The sequence below is a fragment of the Phaethon lepturus genome, unplaced genomic scaffold (assembly GCF_000687285.1).
Source record: "Phaethon lepturus isolate BGI_N335 unplaced genomic scaffold, ASM68728v1 scaffold10054, whole genome shotgun sequence".
Classification (NCBI taxonomy): Eukaryota; Metazoa; Chordata; class Aves; order Phaethontiformes; family Phaethontidae; genus Phaethon; species Phaethon lepturus.
The window spans coordinates 97,701-112,206 of record NW_010536977.1 but is presented as its reverse complement, the minus strand read 5'-3'; the positions used below and the strand labels follow the sequence as shown (position 1 = coordinate 112,206).

Genomic DNA, 14,506 nt, shown 5'->3' with positions numbered 1-14,506 from the left:
GTGGGGGGGGGGGGGAGCCACTGGACCGGGAATCACTACTGTTAACGCTGTTCAGACTGCTGTGAGAGACAAAAGGAACAAAGAAAGGAAAGGGGAGAGGAAAAGACACAAGGGCGGGGTGGGGAGAGACCCATATACAGTACAATTAACATTCCACATGTCTCTAGCAACAGGCAGCATAAACCGGAAAAGAAAAAATGTTGACAAATTAAAATTAAATATATATATATATGAACATATATATCAGTAAAGAACTGTAAGCAGCTGCAGTATCCCTTGCAACCAGAGAGAAAATGGCATTTTACCTTGAATGTACTCAAATGATCAAATTCTGTAAACACTCAGAATGCAAAGTCAGGTTAGGGACAAAGGGATTGCTACAGGGCCCTCTCTAGCGTTTGCACAGCACTTGTACAAAAAATGTCTGCTGACAGCTCGCTCATGTTCCCGACTTACACCCTGTTCCTCTTGCACCAAATTTTCAACAGGATCTCTAGCAGGGAGTCCAAAGGCATCACAGTTCATCTAAAAGTCTGCCTCTAGGCATGCCATTGCAGTCAGCCAGCAGGCCAATGTGTGAAACTTTTGTAAGCATCACCAAAACCCGATGCTTCAGAGTACCTGAGACAAGTTTCACTCACGTCAAGGCCTCCTACCAGAAAAAAAAGCATGTGACGGCATATTGACTGAAATCAAGCCTCTGGGTATGCAGCTTTAGTTAGTAAGAAAGATGATCAGAGAATTAAATATCCCAAATTAATATAATGAAAAAAATAATTTGATTTTCAAATTAAGAGATTGATTTTTAATCTCTCCAGTATCCATGAATGACAGCAACGACACGCCAGCTGCAATGTGGGAGCCTTTGAAGTTTCCTGCTGGGGTGGCTGAGCAGGACTAGCAGGATGCATCAATCTGAAGGCAGCTTCCCACCTTCGTTGGCAGGAGCCCACTGACTAGCTGAAAGGATGGCTCTAAAGGATACCTGGGTGAGGACTGCACCTCCTGCTCACAAATTCCATGTAACACACAAGATGTGCAAGCCGTCTTGGAGCAGTGGAAGAGGAGCCCTGCCCTATTTTACCCATACACAACAGTCTGTTGCCATACAGGTTTTACCATGCAAAAAGATGATTAGGAACAGATGATGGATTTTGGGGTTTTTTTTTTGCCATTTTCTCATACAGCTTCAGGATATTGCATCTTTAAGCCTGTGCTCATTGCTCTAAATATGCATGTTTCACATATATATATAAAAGTACTGAAGTTTTTTTTATATATATCTGCATGCAGAGACAAGTAGATACATAGAAGAAGTCATGTTCACTTGCTCTGACATGCGATAGGTAACTTTGCTCATACACAGGGAACCTGTAGTACATTATTCATAAAGCAAACTAAAAGATGATCATTCGAGAGCAGCTGCAAAGGTGTTGAGCAGAATACACAGTAGGATATCTTCCTTTTCAGTAAAAGGAAGGAGTAAATGTGGACACCAGGGTATGCGGGTAACATGCTAATAAACTGTTTTATGAGAGAAAACAGTTTTTATGAAGAAAGCATAGACAGAATCCAGTGTCTCAACATATTTCAGGACAGCATTAGACAGCATTAAACAGTCAAAAAAACTTGTATCAAAAAAGCATTTCCATCTACCAGACTGATAGGGCAATTGCCAAGGATGTTTTTCCTTTTCAAACAGTTTAACTTACTGATTAGTAACAGCTACTTAGAATAATCTAAAAAGTCATCACATGAAAAACAGAAAAGGAAATTATGAATGAACAATCTCAGAGCTTAGATCAGTACAGTCTGCTCTTTGATCTGAAATGGATTCAAGAGAACTGAATCAAAAGCATCTTCAAGCTGTCTTGAGTTCAAAAGTTGTTCAGTCATGCCCATCCTTTTTAATATTCCCAGTCACACACTTAAACGGATAAAGACCATGAGGGATTGATTTCATTAAGAGTTGTTATTTGAGATTTAAGTATGCATACAAATCCATACCACAGTCTGAACTTGCCTCCCTTTGCCCCCAAACAGGTTAAAATTAAACATTACCAGTTTACTTACCTGCAAACACTAGATTTTCTGGACATAGTAGTACTGGGAGAGGATGGAGGAGTCTGGTAAGACCAGCTGTAATCAGAACCTTTCAAATCTAAAATTACCTGATGAAAGATAATCAATAGCATCAAGGACATGGAATTTTTCTCCCCCCCATTAACAAAAAGCATCTGCTTGTCACACAACATTCGTCACCACTACAAACTTTCAGGGCCAACTGACCCAGTGTCAGTTATCTTCCAGAATTACAGTGTATATTACACAGGAGTCAGCTTCATCCTTGACTTTCCAGGAACTACCATACTTCAACACTAGGGCTGCTATCACAGAAGGAAAGTTCAGATGTGAATGGAAAAATCTTGAACAAGTGAACTGGAGATTTATTTTATGCATGCTGTAACCTGCTTTGTTGTTTGGTTTTTTCCCCTTAAAAAGCTATTACATCCTTAGAGTTTAAAAACTGTTTCATTTAAAAAAAAATCAATCGAAGATCCAATATTCAACCCCAGCAGAGCTTTGCTGCTTTACACTTCTAGGTCAATGATAAGATGATTAAGGTATGACAAGAAAACTGAGTTCATGCTGCAGGGTCACAGAAAAAAGTCCTATTTGGAGCCATTTAATGATACACATTTTCCTATGCATTTTAAGGACAGCATGGAAAAATGCTCAAATGTTAGACTCCATCAAGCTATCTAATCCCAGCAATCTAGCAACCACATAAAGACAGGGATGCTCGAATGTAGGGTGAGATGATGACACTCATTCCTCATGTACTCTCTGCAGAAATCGGGCATCTTCATAGACTTCAAAGTGTTAGCATCACCACTTCACATTGGTCTCACCAAATACTTCAGGAGCACTCAGTTGGTACTTCAAGATCAATTTTTTTAAATTGCTTATGTTAAAAATTACCTTGCTGCAGTGAAGCATCTACAAAACATAACACTAAGCCACTAAATGCTAGTAGTCAATATTACTCGTAATACAACAGGAAAACCAGTACACGCTACAAATAAAAACGTTTTCTAGGTAACAAGAGCTAACCTGTTCACTTGAAGATGGCAGTTTGTGTGGATCCATGGTGAGACTTTTCAGGTCATCTGATATGGTTTGTAAATGGGTTATTTCTCCTAGCATTGATATTTCTTCTTCCTGAAAAGACAAAAGAGCACGGCTAGTCACAGCCCTGGTTTTAAAAATCAGACCCATAACACAATACACGACGTTTTTGCTGATGACTCTGGGAAAGCCCAGTGGAGCTGCTTTTTCCTTGCCCATTAAGCAATCACTTCTTATGAAAGAGGGTTGAAAATATTAATTTTGAGTTTTATAACTACTTTAAGATTTCTGTAAGTTCTGAGGCCCAGAAATTTTTTGTCTCATCAATGAGATAAGTAAGTCTCTTCTTTCTGTGCCATCTTCAGAAAGAGAGTGTCATTTTTACTGCATTTGGAAAAGATTTAACTCTTCTTTGTGTACTCAACTAATGTGCCCTAAGGATTTTAAATGTCAATGCAAACAGGGGTTAAACTCATACTTTTTGCCAGTTTTTGGAAACATTGAGATAAAGGCACTATAAGGTACAGAGCATTAATACATTTATGATTCATGCTGGCTCAAGCTACATCAACTGCTAACTCAGATGATTCCTGCAGTGTAAGTTACCATAGTAATCCCTTAGCTACCATGGTAATTTTATCCAGGTCCTGAGTCTAGAATACACGTCCTCCTGCTCAGTCATCACCTCACCACTTCTCTAAATGTGTTTTTTTGTTGAGACTGATGCCCTTTGTAAACAAGCATTGGGAACATTTTCCCAGTACACTGGAGACCCTTCAGAAATGCATCATGCTTGCACAAAGCCACAAACGATTAATCGCCGGGCTTCAGACAACCTGAGATGATGAAAATATACTCAAACTTTTTCAATGAACTGAAGAAGCTGTCATGTAGGAGGAAAAGAGCTGCCAGAAAACTGCATAGAAGCAGCCTGCAATCTGTCAGATAATGTCATTATATACACAGGGGAGGTCCTGAAACTTTTATCAGTCCTAGCACTGGAGTAGGAGTAAGGAAGATTTATACTAAAATGTGATGTTAAGAAAAAAAGCAGTGGAAAAAAATGCATTAGCAACGTCTTAGGTCAGTATGCATAGGGAACTCAAGGCCACTTCAGTCTTTGTGCCCATTGTTTTCCCATTAGTCATCTTGAAAGCATTTGGTGTCTTTGGTCGCTGAATTACTCCAAATGCCTACAAGAAAGGTCGCAACTCTTGCCACTTCCTAGGCAGAGATGCAGGTTGAATTTTGGGTCTAGAAATTAATTCCTAAAACATAATGAGCTATCTTTTTAGAGGATTTTGGCCACTTATCTAATTTGTGAATTGTACTGACTTAAAACAGAGAGCTCTTACTATCACAGGCCGCAGCATCGAGATGAAAGTACAGAATCGACCGCGCTCCTCAATCAGAGCTTTTCTGACAGCTTGCTTCTCGGTTTCTTCAAGCAGCAGGTACTTATCATTGACATCTTGTAAAGCACTATCCAACTGGGGCTGAATGTCACCCCGTCCTGTATGCAGGAAACAATCAAGAGTACGTTTTGTCAAAACTGTGGATCTGCATAGAGAAAGACCTTATTTTCAGCCAGCACTGCTGCTGGATGGCGCGTTTGCAATTCAAGTTTCAGCCAGCATTTTCCTTTAATTCAAATTAAATCAAGCATTTCATAGCATTTTTTTTTTCCCTTTAGTGTAGAATAGAAATCCAGCTCAATTCAAAAGATTTCAAGCCAAAGACAGCGTTTCACATAAGGACTTCCTCAAAGTGTCAGCTGTAGAAACGCTTCACATCATCCTTGCTGAAAATCAACATCTTGTAACTGGGAGAGCATTAATCACTAACCCCAGGTATACTCCTCTTCCTTCCTAATCTTGTGTGTAGCAAGGTCCTAATGACAACTTTGTAGAGTCACTAAACAAGTGAATGAATCTCCTATGTTAGATGGTATTAAGGACATGTTACTGATCATTGGACTACTGGATTCAAGTACTCTACACTAGCAACTTCTAGAACAGTTTTCTTCGTTCCAAAGTGCAAAACAAAAAAAAACCCTATCAACAGCTCAAATAGATATTCATGTCCAGTATTTGTCTGTGGAAATAAAAAAATACAATGTTTTGCAATCAAAAAAGCTTCACTGTGTTAGCTATAATACGAAAACTTTCCGTGACAGTTAAGTATCTTATTCTGCAGCAACTGCTCACTCTGCATCATACTAATAATGAGCCAAGAATGTTGCAGTTGCAAGATGTTTTCATGCAGCTTACACCCCTAAATATTTTAAAGAACTTCAGTTGTGTAAATTTATCTTAAATCTCCCAGAAACACCACCACATGCAAATTAAGTATCCAGGTACATATCCATGCCACTGTTGCTAAATACAAGGAAGACAACATTGAAAAATAGTGGGCGAGTTACAAGCAGCTACCCAAAATCAGTTTTTGTGAACAACAACCTTCGTGCATGGTGGATTTAAAGCTACCTAAGAAAAAGGAAGAAGAGGCTAAAGAAGAAGAAAAATGTCTCTTGATGTGTGTAGTACACAAAGCACATGACTCAAGCTCAAGAGTTACATAGGAAAACCTTTGCTTTATTATCGTAGGTATTTCTTCAATACTCGAGCAAGATGAAGTCATCAGCTCCCCTGCACGGATACACAGTCAGAGCCACAGAAAAGAGAGCACGGATGGAGGCAAAGAGAATCACGCTGGCTTAGCAGTGTTACGGACTGGATATAGCCAAATCTCCTCTGTACAGAGTTAGACATAGTCCAGACAAAACTGCAGAGATACCCACAAGCAGAGCTTTACGATGCATCCTTGAAGAATCACGCGCAGTGCGACACTGGCACAGCTGCCGCCAAGGCCACCCGGTACCAAAGTGCCATCAGGAACACCTAGTGTCTGATCCTGTAGATCAGGCTGACTGGTGTAATGTGGTCATAAAGCTGTTTTGGAAGACAATAACTTTAACAATAACAGACTCTGAAGCTGCAGTCACGTGCTTCTTCTCTCAAAATTATGATCTGCCAGAAACAAGATATAGAAGAGTTTTGGATAACTCCCTGACGGGCCTGTGCCTTCTCATCGGTCATCCTTAGGAGACAAAGGGGCCCTTCTGCTTGAAGACCATTCTGTACATTCCAGGGCCTTCCCCAGATTCCTCCTTGCATCAGATGCATTTTATACTTCTCTGGAGTTGTTCTTTCAAATTCCTTATGAAACCAAGACTTCCATTATTACTCAGACTCCTTATTTTGAGAGCTGCCTGGAAATTTTAACACGTGTGTTCAAACCTAGATACTGGCTCCCTAACTGTGGATCTACCAAATGCAAAATATATTAGTTGCAAACTAAATCACACACTCATTAGTTCAGCTCTGGAGAACTGCAGTAAACATTCAGTTGCTCCACCATACAATCATACACTTAACGCAGTAAATCCTTGTTAAATTCAATGAGAAAACACACACTTAGAAAGCAACTGGACTCCACTGATAAAGACAGTTCAATTATAGTGAATTTTGGTAATTTATGTGGACCTCACAGAGCACCATGTCCTGGACCAGAGCAACAAGAGCACCCAAAACATGGGTCAAAAATAAACCTCATTTACACCTGTGTAACTCACTCAATTCAACAAAGTTATCAGGATAATGTTCAAGCTGTGTATTTTAACTCTTTGGCAAAGCGTGCGTAAAACTGCATCGCTCTTCAACACCCTCTGTACCTCTGTGAAGTTTCCATTTTATTCCTTCAAGTGAGTCAGGACGTTAACAGACATACCGTCTCCTCACCGCTACTTTCACAGACCCATTTTTATGCTACGGCTCTTGAGCACCTACGTAGTCAGTGAAAACTCACAAGCTGTCTGGGGTGTAATTCAGAGCAGGAAGCAAACTTAGGTGAATCATTTAGATGAGACTCTGAAGTCAGATGCTTACATGGCATGAATACAGCTCTCTCCTGATGTCTCCTTGCAACTCATCTTTTAGGAGCAGGAAAGTTTTATTAACGTCCTTTGAAAGCTCCATAATGCAGACATCAATCTAACAAGTCTTTTGAAATCAGGCATAACTCTTCCCACTCCATGAATCGCCAGCTGCCTCCCGTGGCACTGAGACAGCTCGGCAATTTGAGGGACAAGATCTCTGCTCAATTTAACCGGTTTTCTTTGCTAAGCAGAGCAGAGCACAGCCCCTTGACAGCACTCCTACACTCAGAGGACACCAAGGATGTGAGAGGCAGCTGCCGACCACCTCTGCTCCTCATCCACCTTGGGTCTCCGCTGGTTTGAATCCATTACTTATCTCAGAAGGGAACATCGACCACTGGAGAGTGATGCAGTTCTCTTCCCCTTTGAATTATGAGGAGAAGGTCACTTGTCTATGGCATCCCTGACAACTGATTGCACTATTTTTGCTGTGGACATGAGGCATGCTTTCATAAGGAACATCAGCAACTGATTATTCTCTCCAGCCCACATTCCCTGGCCTTTAGGTTACTCGTTCGGAAATATTTCCAAACCAACGCAACTATGATAATGACAGAAAATAGTTCCAGAACAGTCTCATCATGGAGCAACTGTAAAAGTGAACCTTGAAGGACACTCCTACCCCAGCTGCAGACAGGTTTGAATGACCCACCAAAGCCATCAGCATTAGCAACGGTCAAAAACATCAAATGTAGTCACAGGTCTCTGGTCCGCAGCCAGCCAGACATGAACGTGATGTAGGCATGGTTCTGCAGAGCATGTCCGGTAGCACTCGGAAGAATGAGTTAACAAACTGAAAGCCAAGGAGACATTCAAATCCAGCCTTTCTCAAAGTGGAGCTTCGGTGTTGCAGAGAGGAGCAGAAATGCAAGACCAGAATTTGTGGACTGACTGCTCCAACAGCATCATGCTCCAACAGCCTGGGGACTTGCGGCTTGACACAGGCAAGTAACAGCTAATGAACCGCAGAGCTGAACTGCTTCTCATCAATATTAACACGAATCCACTGCTACTCCAAGGACAGTCTTAATACGTTACCTTCAGAGCAGGTGCTTCACATCATTACCATGACGTGCAAGAGCTTTAAAGGACCAGCATGCATTAAAATCTCAGTTTTAGTGTTCTGTGGGAAGCCTGGCTGAAAGCCTCATGCAGCTTCTTAAATAACCATTATTCAAAAAGAACTTTAGTAAAGGAAACGTATTAGGGAGAAGAAAAAAGGTAAATCTAATTTTCAACCCAATTTCATGCCTGTATTTTATAAGACAACTTCAACTAGGAAAGCTGTCAGCAACAGCAAAGGAGAATGATTTTTAAATGCTCTCAGTGCAAGTCTGCTAAAGTTAATGCTGTTATTGACAAAGCAATACAGCAAATATTGTTGAAATCACTAATTTCCACATTCTCACTTAAAGAGTGCTCCCTTGCACATTTTTAGGTGTCTGCACAGAACTTGAATATTCAATACTGGACACTTTACAGACTGGCAGAATTTACACTGTGAGTACACCCCTATTTATACAAACCAAAGCAGGCTCGAAGTCATTCATTCCCAAATCACCTCCTTTACAAGAGCATACCTGCTTCAGCTGCCAGGATGAATGACCTCTCTAAGTCCTGCACAGTAAAGCCAACAAATAAACTAATACGGATCAAGGCTGAAAACAGAAGAATTCTGCCACCATTTACGGAAGGGTGGAAAACCTTATTACTGGGGTTAACTTCACACCCCTTCAGCAAACAAATCAGGGTCTTTCTGGTGGCTACTGGAGATCTGAATCAGCTGCTAATGCTCAGAAGTGCCAAGCTGTCCCTTAAAAGAATAATTCCAAGTTACCAAAGGAAACCTCCAGATTGAATTACAAACCAAAAAAAACACAAAATGTGGTTTCAAAAAAGGGGACAAGCAGCAGGCACCAGAGTGCCCAGCTGAGGCGCCTCGGTTGAGAGTCTCAATCAATCCAGGCTTCTCCAATGGGCAACACCTACATCGTTACACCTACAAGTGGAGGTATGATTATTTCTCTCATACTCTTAAACGCCGTGTTTCATTCAGAAGATCTCAACTTCAAATTTGCAATACAACTGAAACAGCACTCCAATTTAGACAGATTTGAGATGTGATCAGGCAGCAGGAGACAACTGTGATGCTGATTTCCACCCCTTCCCCAGCATGAAGTTAAATATAGTCATTTCTTATCTATCAGTTAAGAAAGGTGCATGCGATTTTCAGAAAAAAGGGGGACTTGGATCACAGGTTTACAAAGAACAACACTAAAGACTTTAAGCTCTAGACTTTAAAAGTCATATTAACAATAAGATATTCAATTATTTGAACATCACCTTGAGGACGTATCTATTCCATTTGACTTCTCTCCCAACTGTGACAAGTTTTATCAGTCCATGTTAATCCCTTTCTAAAATAAACCAGAGGTTTATCTACAATACTGATTTTCTTCTTTTACAGTGTTCCAATCAGATGCCAAAAGAAAATAAATCAAAAGATGATTTGTTCATTAAGATTAAGCAATATTATAGTTTCATTAGAAATTAAAGTCTAGGCAGTTAGTGGAGACCAGACACCATAAAGAGGCGACAGCAAGGGCTACAATAAACCAGCCACCAGGGTTACAGCATGGCACAGACTTACCCAGAGCCTCAGCTGTCAGGCAGGTGCGCATGGTGAGAAATTGCAGGACACAAAATTGACACAGAAAGGAAAATAAAAAAAGTCAAACTGGTATTCCAGCATTCCTAGAGTTTAGACATTATCATCAGCGCCAAGACAAGAGAGCGAGCAGTTTGGACTAGACTATTTTGACTTCTTCTGTTGCTGATAAAGACAAACACGTTAGCTTTGCTTCCTGATGAGCTGTTGCAAATTAAACTCCCAGTTATTTACCATACAGTTTTATTTTAAGAGACTTAAACCAGTTTAGGAACTTTGTTTAGCTTGCAAATTCCTAGGTGAGAACATGTTAACCTGTGCTTCAGAGAAAGTGCACAACAGAGACAACTATCAAACTCTGGTCAAGCTGATGAAGTGGCACAAAGCTCATCCCCTCTCAAGGAAGAGGGAACTTGGACTTGCAAAACTCTAGGCGGGTGCTGCATTAGTAACCACAGCACTTTTTGATGTTCTCTACTGCAATTACATTAATAGATTGTTAATTAAATAAAAAACTAATTGCTGATGCAATGTGGAAGAACATCAAAAAGATTAACCACGATATGTGTATTTTAATTAAAAAGCTTTATATATATATATAGTTTTGCAATAAACCTGGCTTGCTGTCAAAAAGAGGGGAACTATCAAGAGGCATTCAAAACTCAAGAAATTAAAATAAATCAAAGAAATATCTCTGGTCACTGATTTTGCAACACGTCTTCACTGAATTTTTATAAAGTAGGGCTTACATTATAAACTTGCGGGGGGGACAAAAAAACACAAAAAAAAAGCCCCACAGGCACCATGGCCTCATCCATGCAGGATTTTTGCCCTGCAACAGATAAGGATAATTTGCTCATTAGCTTCTCTCCTTCTGAGCTGCATCATACTGACTCCACAGTGAGTCTTGGCTCTCACTTCAGCCATCATGCCACACGTGATCAATTCAGAGGAACTAGGCTATCTCCCGGCAGAGAAGGGGGCTGGCTGGGGGTCCTCCCTCCCCAGCCTGCCACTCCAGACAGGGCAAGGGCCAAGTATAGAAAGAATGCAGAGTACTTGAAAGAGAAGGTCAGCATTTGCTTTAAGAACGAGATGCTCTTCAGTTATAATTACATTGAAGAGCTTTATGTTTTTCAGTTAAGAGTCACAGGGTTTGCGCAATTGTACTTGAGAGGAGTATAACAATATTACAGTTTCAAAGAACAGAGCATAATGCAAAAACAGCTGCAAAGGCTCTAAAGCACAAACAGGTCATCTTTGCTAACCGTGAGGGAAAGAAAAAGCACGTTTGGCAGTATTGCAGTAAATTAATAATCATGTTCCGCTCTTTCAACTTCACTAAAAGTAAGAATACTTTCCAAAACTGCTGCATACTCAAAAGTAGAGGTTGTGAGGTTGGATACCTGACAAGATGAAATGTTGTGCTGAATGTTAAGGGCACTCTGCAGAAACTTTTACGGATACCTTAGAGATAAAACTCAGTTTTCACATTAACATGTGTTATATTATTGGGAACATTACATATAACTCCTTTTCACAAATCCACTTGGATTTAAACATTCTCCTCAAAGCTCACACACAGTGTCAAGCGAAGAACCTGAAAATGAAACCTTTCAGTCAAGTTATAGGCAGAAGGGAAACCTGTCTAGTTAATCATTAATAGCCAAGCTGAAATACAGAAAACAAAGCCAACATGCACTCCAGATTTTACATATGCATTCAGTTATATTTTAAGTTAGTCACTTGCCACTTTTTTTTAAGCTAAGAATCATGCATTTTGTTAACCTTCCAAAATGGTTACATGCAGAGCCACAGCTGCTCGCTCTCCTCTGAATTCAATATAGCATCAACAGCTTCTAGCAGCTATGGATCCACTTATGAGGCCTTGACTCAGCAGAAACCTAAACATGGAATTTATTTTAAACATATGCATAATTATTCTGCTGACTCAGATTAGCTGGGTTGACTTCTGATGTCCAGTGTTTGTCTGAAAACAAAGAGCAATTTAGAAGATGTATGTAGTTCCATGCACTATGCAGCTTCATCTGTTCAGACAAGAGCTCAGTTTCAATGGGGTGGGCAACATGTCCTACAGGCCTGCTCCCCTTGGGAACAAGGGTGAAAGGAAAAGGATTCACTTTGAAGATCATCATGACACCACCAGGGACTGCAGGGATCTGGGAGGTGCACCAGGATCCTATTTAGACTACATGTATTTAGACTTCATAGGGATTTTAGGGAGTTTTTTATAGTCAAAGACAACAAAAAGAACGAAAATTATCCCTGTAAGGTCTTTTGAAATGCAAGACCTTCACTTACACACAGACTTGTCATTTTACCAGATACACCCCAGCAAACTTCCAGAAAGGGCCCCTAACACCTTTTTGTTTTGTTTGGAAAGCTTGGTGTTTTCCCCGTCACTTCAAGCTTTGGAAACACCTTTATTGAAATTAACACACCTACTCTGCAAACATTAATTTCTAATAAATGATCTTAAATGCCTGGCCTGAACTTTCAACTTGACCGCAAAGAACCAGAACAAAAGGACCATGCACTAGCCAGAGAACAGGCAAACCCCAGCGCATTCAGCCCCTCAGCCCTACAGTGGGGTGCCCAACCTGCAGTGCTCCTGCCAGGACAAGCCATGCAGCCCTTTCTCCCAAACATCCTTGGGATGCAGGCAAGGAGCAAGGAGCTCCTACGCATGCTGCAGCCGTTGGCTATGAGATGGAGCCTCTGCAGCCTGATGCAGCAAGGAGAGAAGACGCCAGTGCCATGATGCAAATGAGGAAAGTAGAGGGTTGTATTTGAGTTCCTAGATCTGAAGCTGCCCAAAGCAGAAGAAAACCATTTTCTCATCCAGTCACAGCAGAAGAAGCTCGAAGGAGGTTCTTCGTAGCATGCACAGTATTCAAGTAAATCCAGAATTCAACAAACATCTCACTTGCCCACAGATGATCCTAAGGTTAATGCAAAAATGTTCTTACAAGCACTAGAAAGGGAATGAATTGGTTGTTTTGGAGTCCCCATAGGTGAGTCAGTAACTTTACAGAAAAATCAAAGGGACAGGTCCCGCTGGAGGAAGAACAGAACACAAAAAGTACGTCCAAGCAACAGGGAGAGAGGAGAGCTGGACACAGTAAGATATTCATGCACTCAGCCACATGCCAGCCAGGACAGTTTCACCCAAGAGTTCCCTGCCCATAGTTCCAACCTCTTTTGTGACCTAAAGCAGAATCAATTCTGCAGCTTGATCATTTTATAAATGAACCCCTTCTTGATTTTTTTTATCCCTTAGTGACAGCAAGAGCAACATACTTCACCACGTAGCACATAAAACAGGTCTGTCAAAGTGGGTACATACAAAAAAGTTTGCATAACAACATTTGACATTGCACTCAGACCAATGCTTTATTCCTTCAAGGTAGGGATCAAAAAGGCAAAGAGTGGAAAAAGCAGCGGCTACTTTTTTTTCTTCTGTATTTAAGTGTTGTAGATAGCTTGCAAGAGGATACCACTGCCCACCCAGTCCCGCTGGGAACCCACAGGGCCAGCAGCTTTGGGGATTCATTCTCACATCTGTATGAGCCTCAGCACCTCACTGTGTCTCTCCTCCCCAGGGGCCACGAGACCAACTCTCAGCTCCTCAAAAATACCGCAGCTCCTCCTTTCCCTGTACTGGCTACTTGTGAGCCTTCATTGCTTCCACCTTCCTCATATGCGTCCCTCTGCAACAAGCTTTAACCCCACCTCACTCTCCCTGGGTTTGTGCTTGCTCTGGACCCAAACACCATGTGTGTGACAGCAGTTCTGAGTTCTGTTCTGATACAGCACAGAAATACAGCAGGTTCACTGACAACTCCAAAAGCATGTCATAACAGCGAAATTAATCAAGGGAATGACATAAAAAAAAAAGTCTTCAATCATAGCATGGCTGCTATAAAAATGATAGCAAAATGAGGGCCTGTTCCACTCCCTGCTCCAAGATGTTTAATCCTGAAGGAGGACAAGACACCAGTGTGCTGACCCTCATCACTAGACATGGCACACATTTGGGGAGGGAGATAGGAACCCAGAAAATCCAAGGAGAAAGTCCACTTGCTGTAATCACTGCTGACGGACACCTAATGGTGGCATCTGCAGTATGAGAACAGTGGGGTTTTTTACAAAAGGCTTTAAGTGCTTTTCTATCCTCTTCCCACCTTACAGAAAATGCTGTCTCCTCCTCCAAGACTGCAGATTGATTTATTCAATACTCAGAAGCAGGATAAAAGAAGATGGAGACAGAGAGCTGTCAATTCATAGAAACAGCTTCAAAAAAAGGTTCCTTCTTACCAGATCATGGACATGCTTTTCTCAGCTCTCACCTACCATGCATTGAGGGGTTGTTTGTATCACAGGGGGACAAGAAGTGATGAGACCAGAAAAGGGGAGAAGAAAGGAAAAGAAACAGAAGGAATATCACAGACTCTCTAAAGCTGTTGGTCTGAAGTCAGATAACTCACACACAAAATGAGAAACATGTTTACGCATCACACAAAAATAAAAACTTCTTACAAAAAATCATGTCCTCCTAAAGATGACTATTCTGATTTAAAACACTAAACTTTTCCACAGACAGACAGACACACAGAGCCTACTGAGCTAAGCTCCCTCCTGCTGGCTTCCATCTCTCCCTCCCTCATCCCTCATCTAAAGTCAGCTAAAAT

The 14,506-nt window shown here is 41.1% G+C and overlaps 1 protein-coding gene across 1 annotated transcript in view; it reads right to left on the bottom strand.

The window, feature by feature from the left end:
* LOC104620188 (metastasis suppressor protein 1-like) overlaps nucleotides 1-14,506 on the bottom strand; it is a gene marked incomplete at its 3' end in the record, with an annotated part of 110,742 nt that overhangs the window by 11,986 nt on the left and 84,250 nt on the right. Inside the window, exons 8-12 of the mRNA XM_010286333.1 lie at nucleotides 9,777-9,788; nucleotides 4,485-4,642; nucleotides 3,115-3,222; nucleotides 2,074-2,171; nucleotides 15-59 (exon numbers count right to left, since the gene is read on the bottom strand). Of these exons, the coding sequence (XP_010284635.1) occupies nucleotides 15-59; nucleotides 2,074-2,171; nucleotides 3,115-3,222; nucleotides 4,485-4,642; nucleotides 9,777-9,788 (421 nt within the window). The remainder of the gene's footprint in view (nucleotides 1-14; nucleotides 60-2,073; nucleotides 2,172-3,114; nucleotides 3,223-4,484; nucleotides 4,643-9,776; nucleotides 9,789-14,506) is intronic.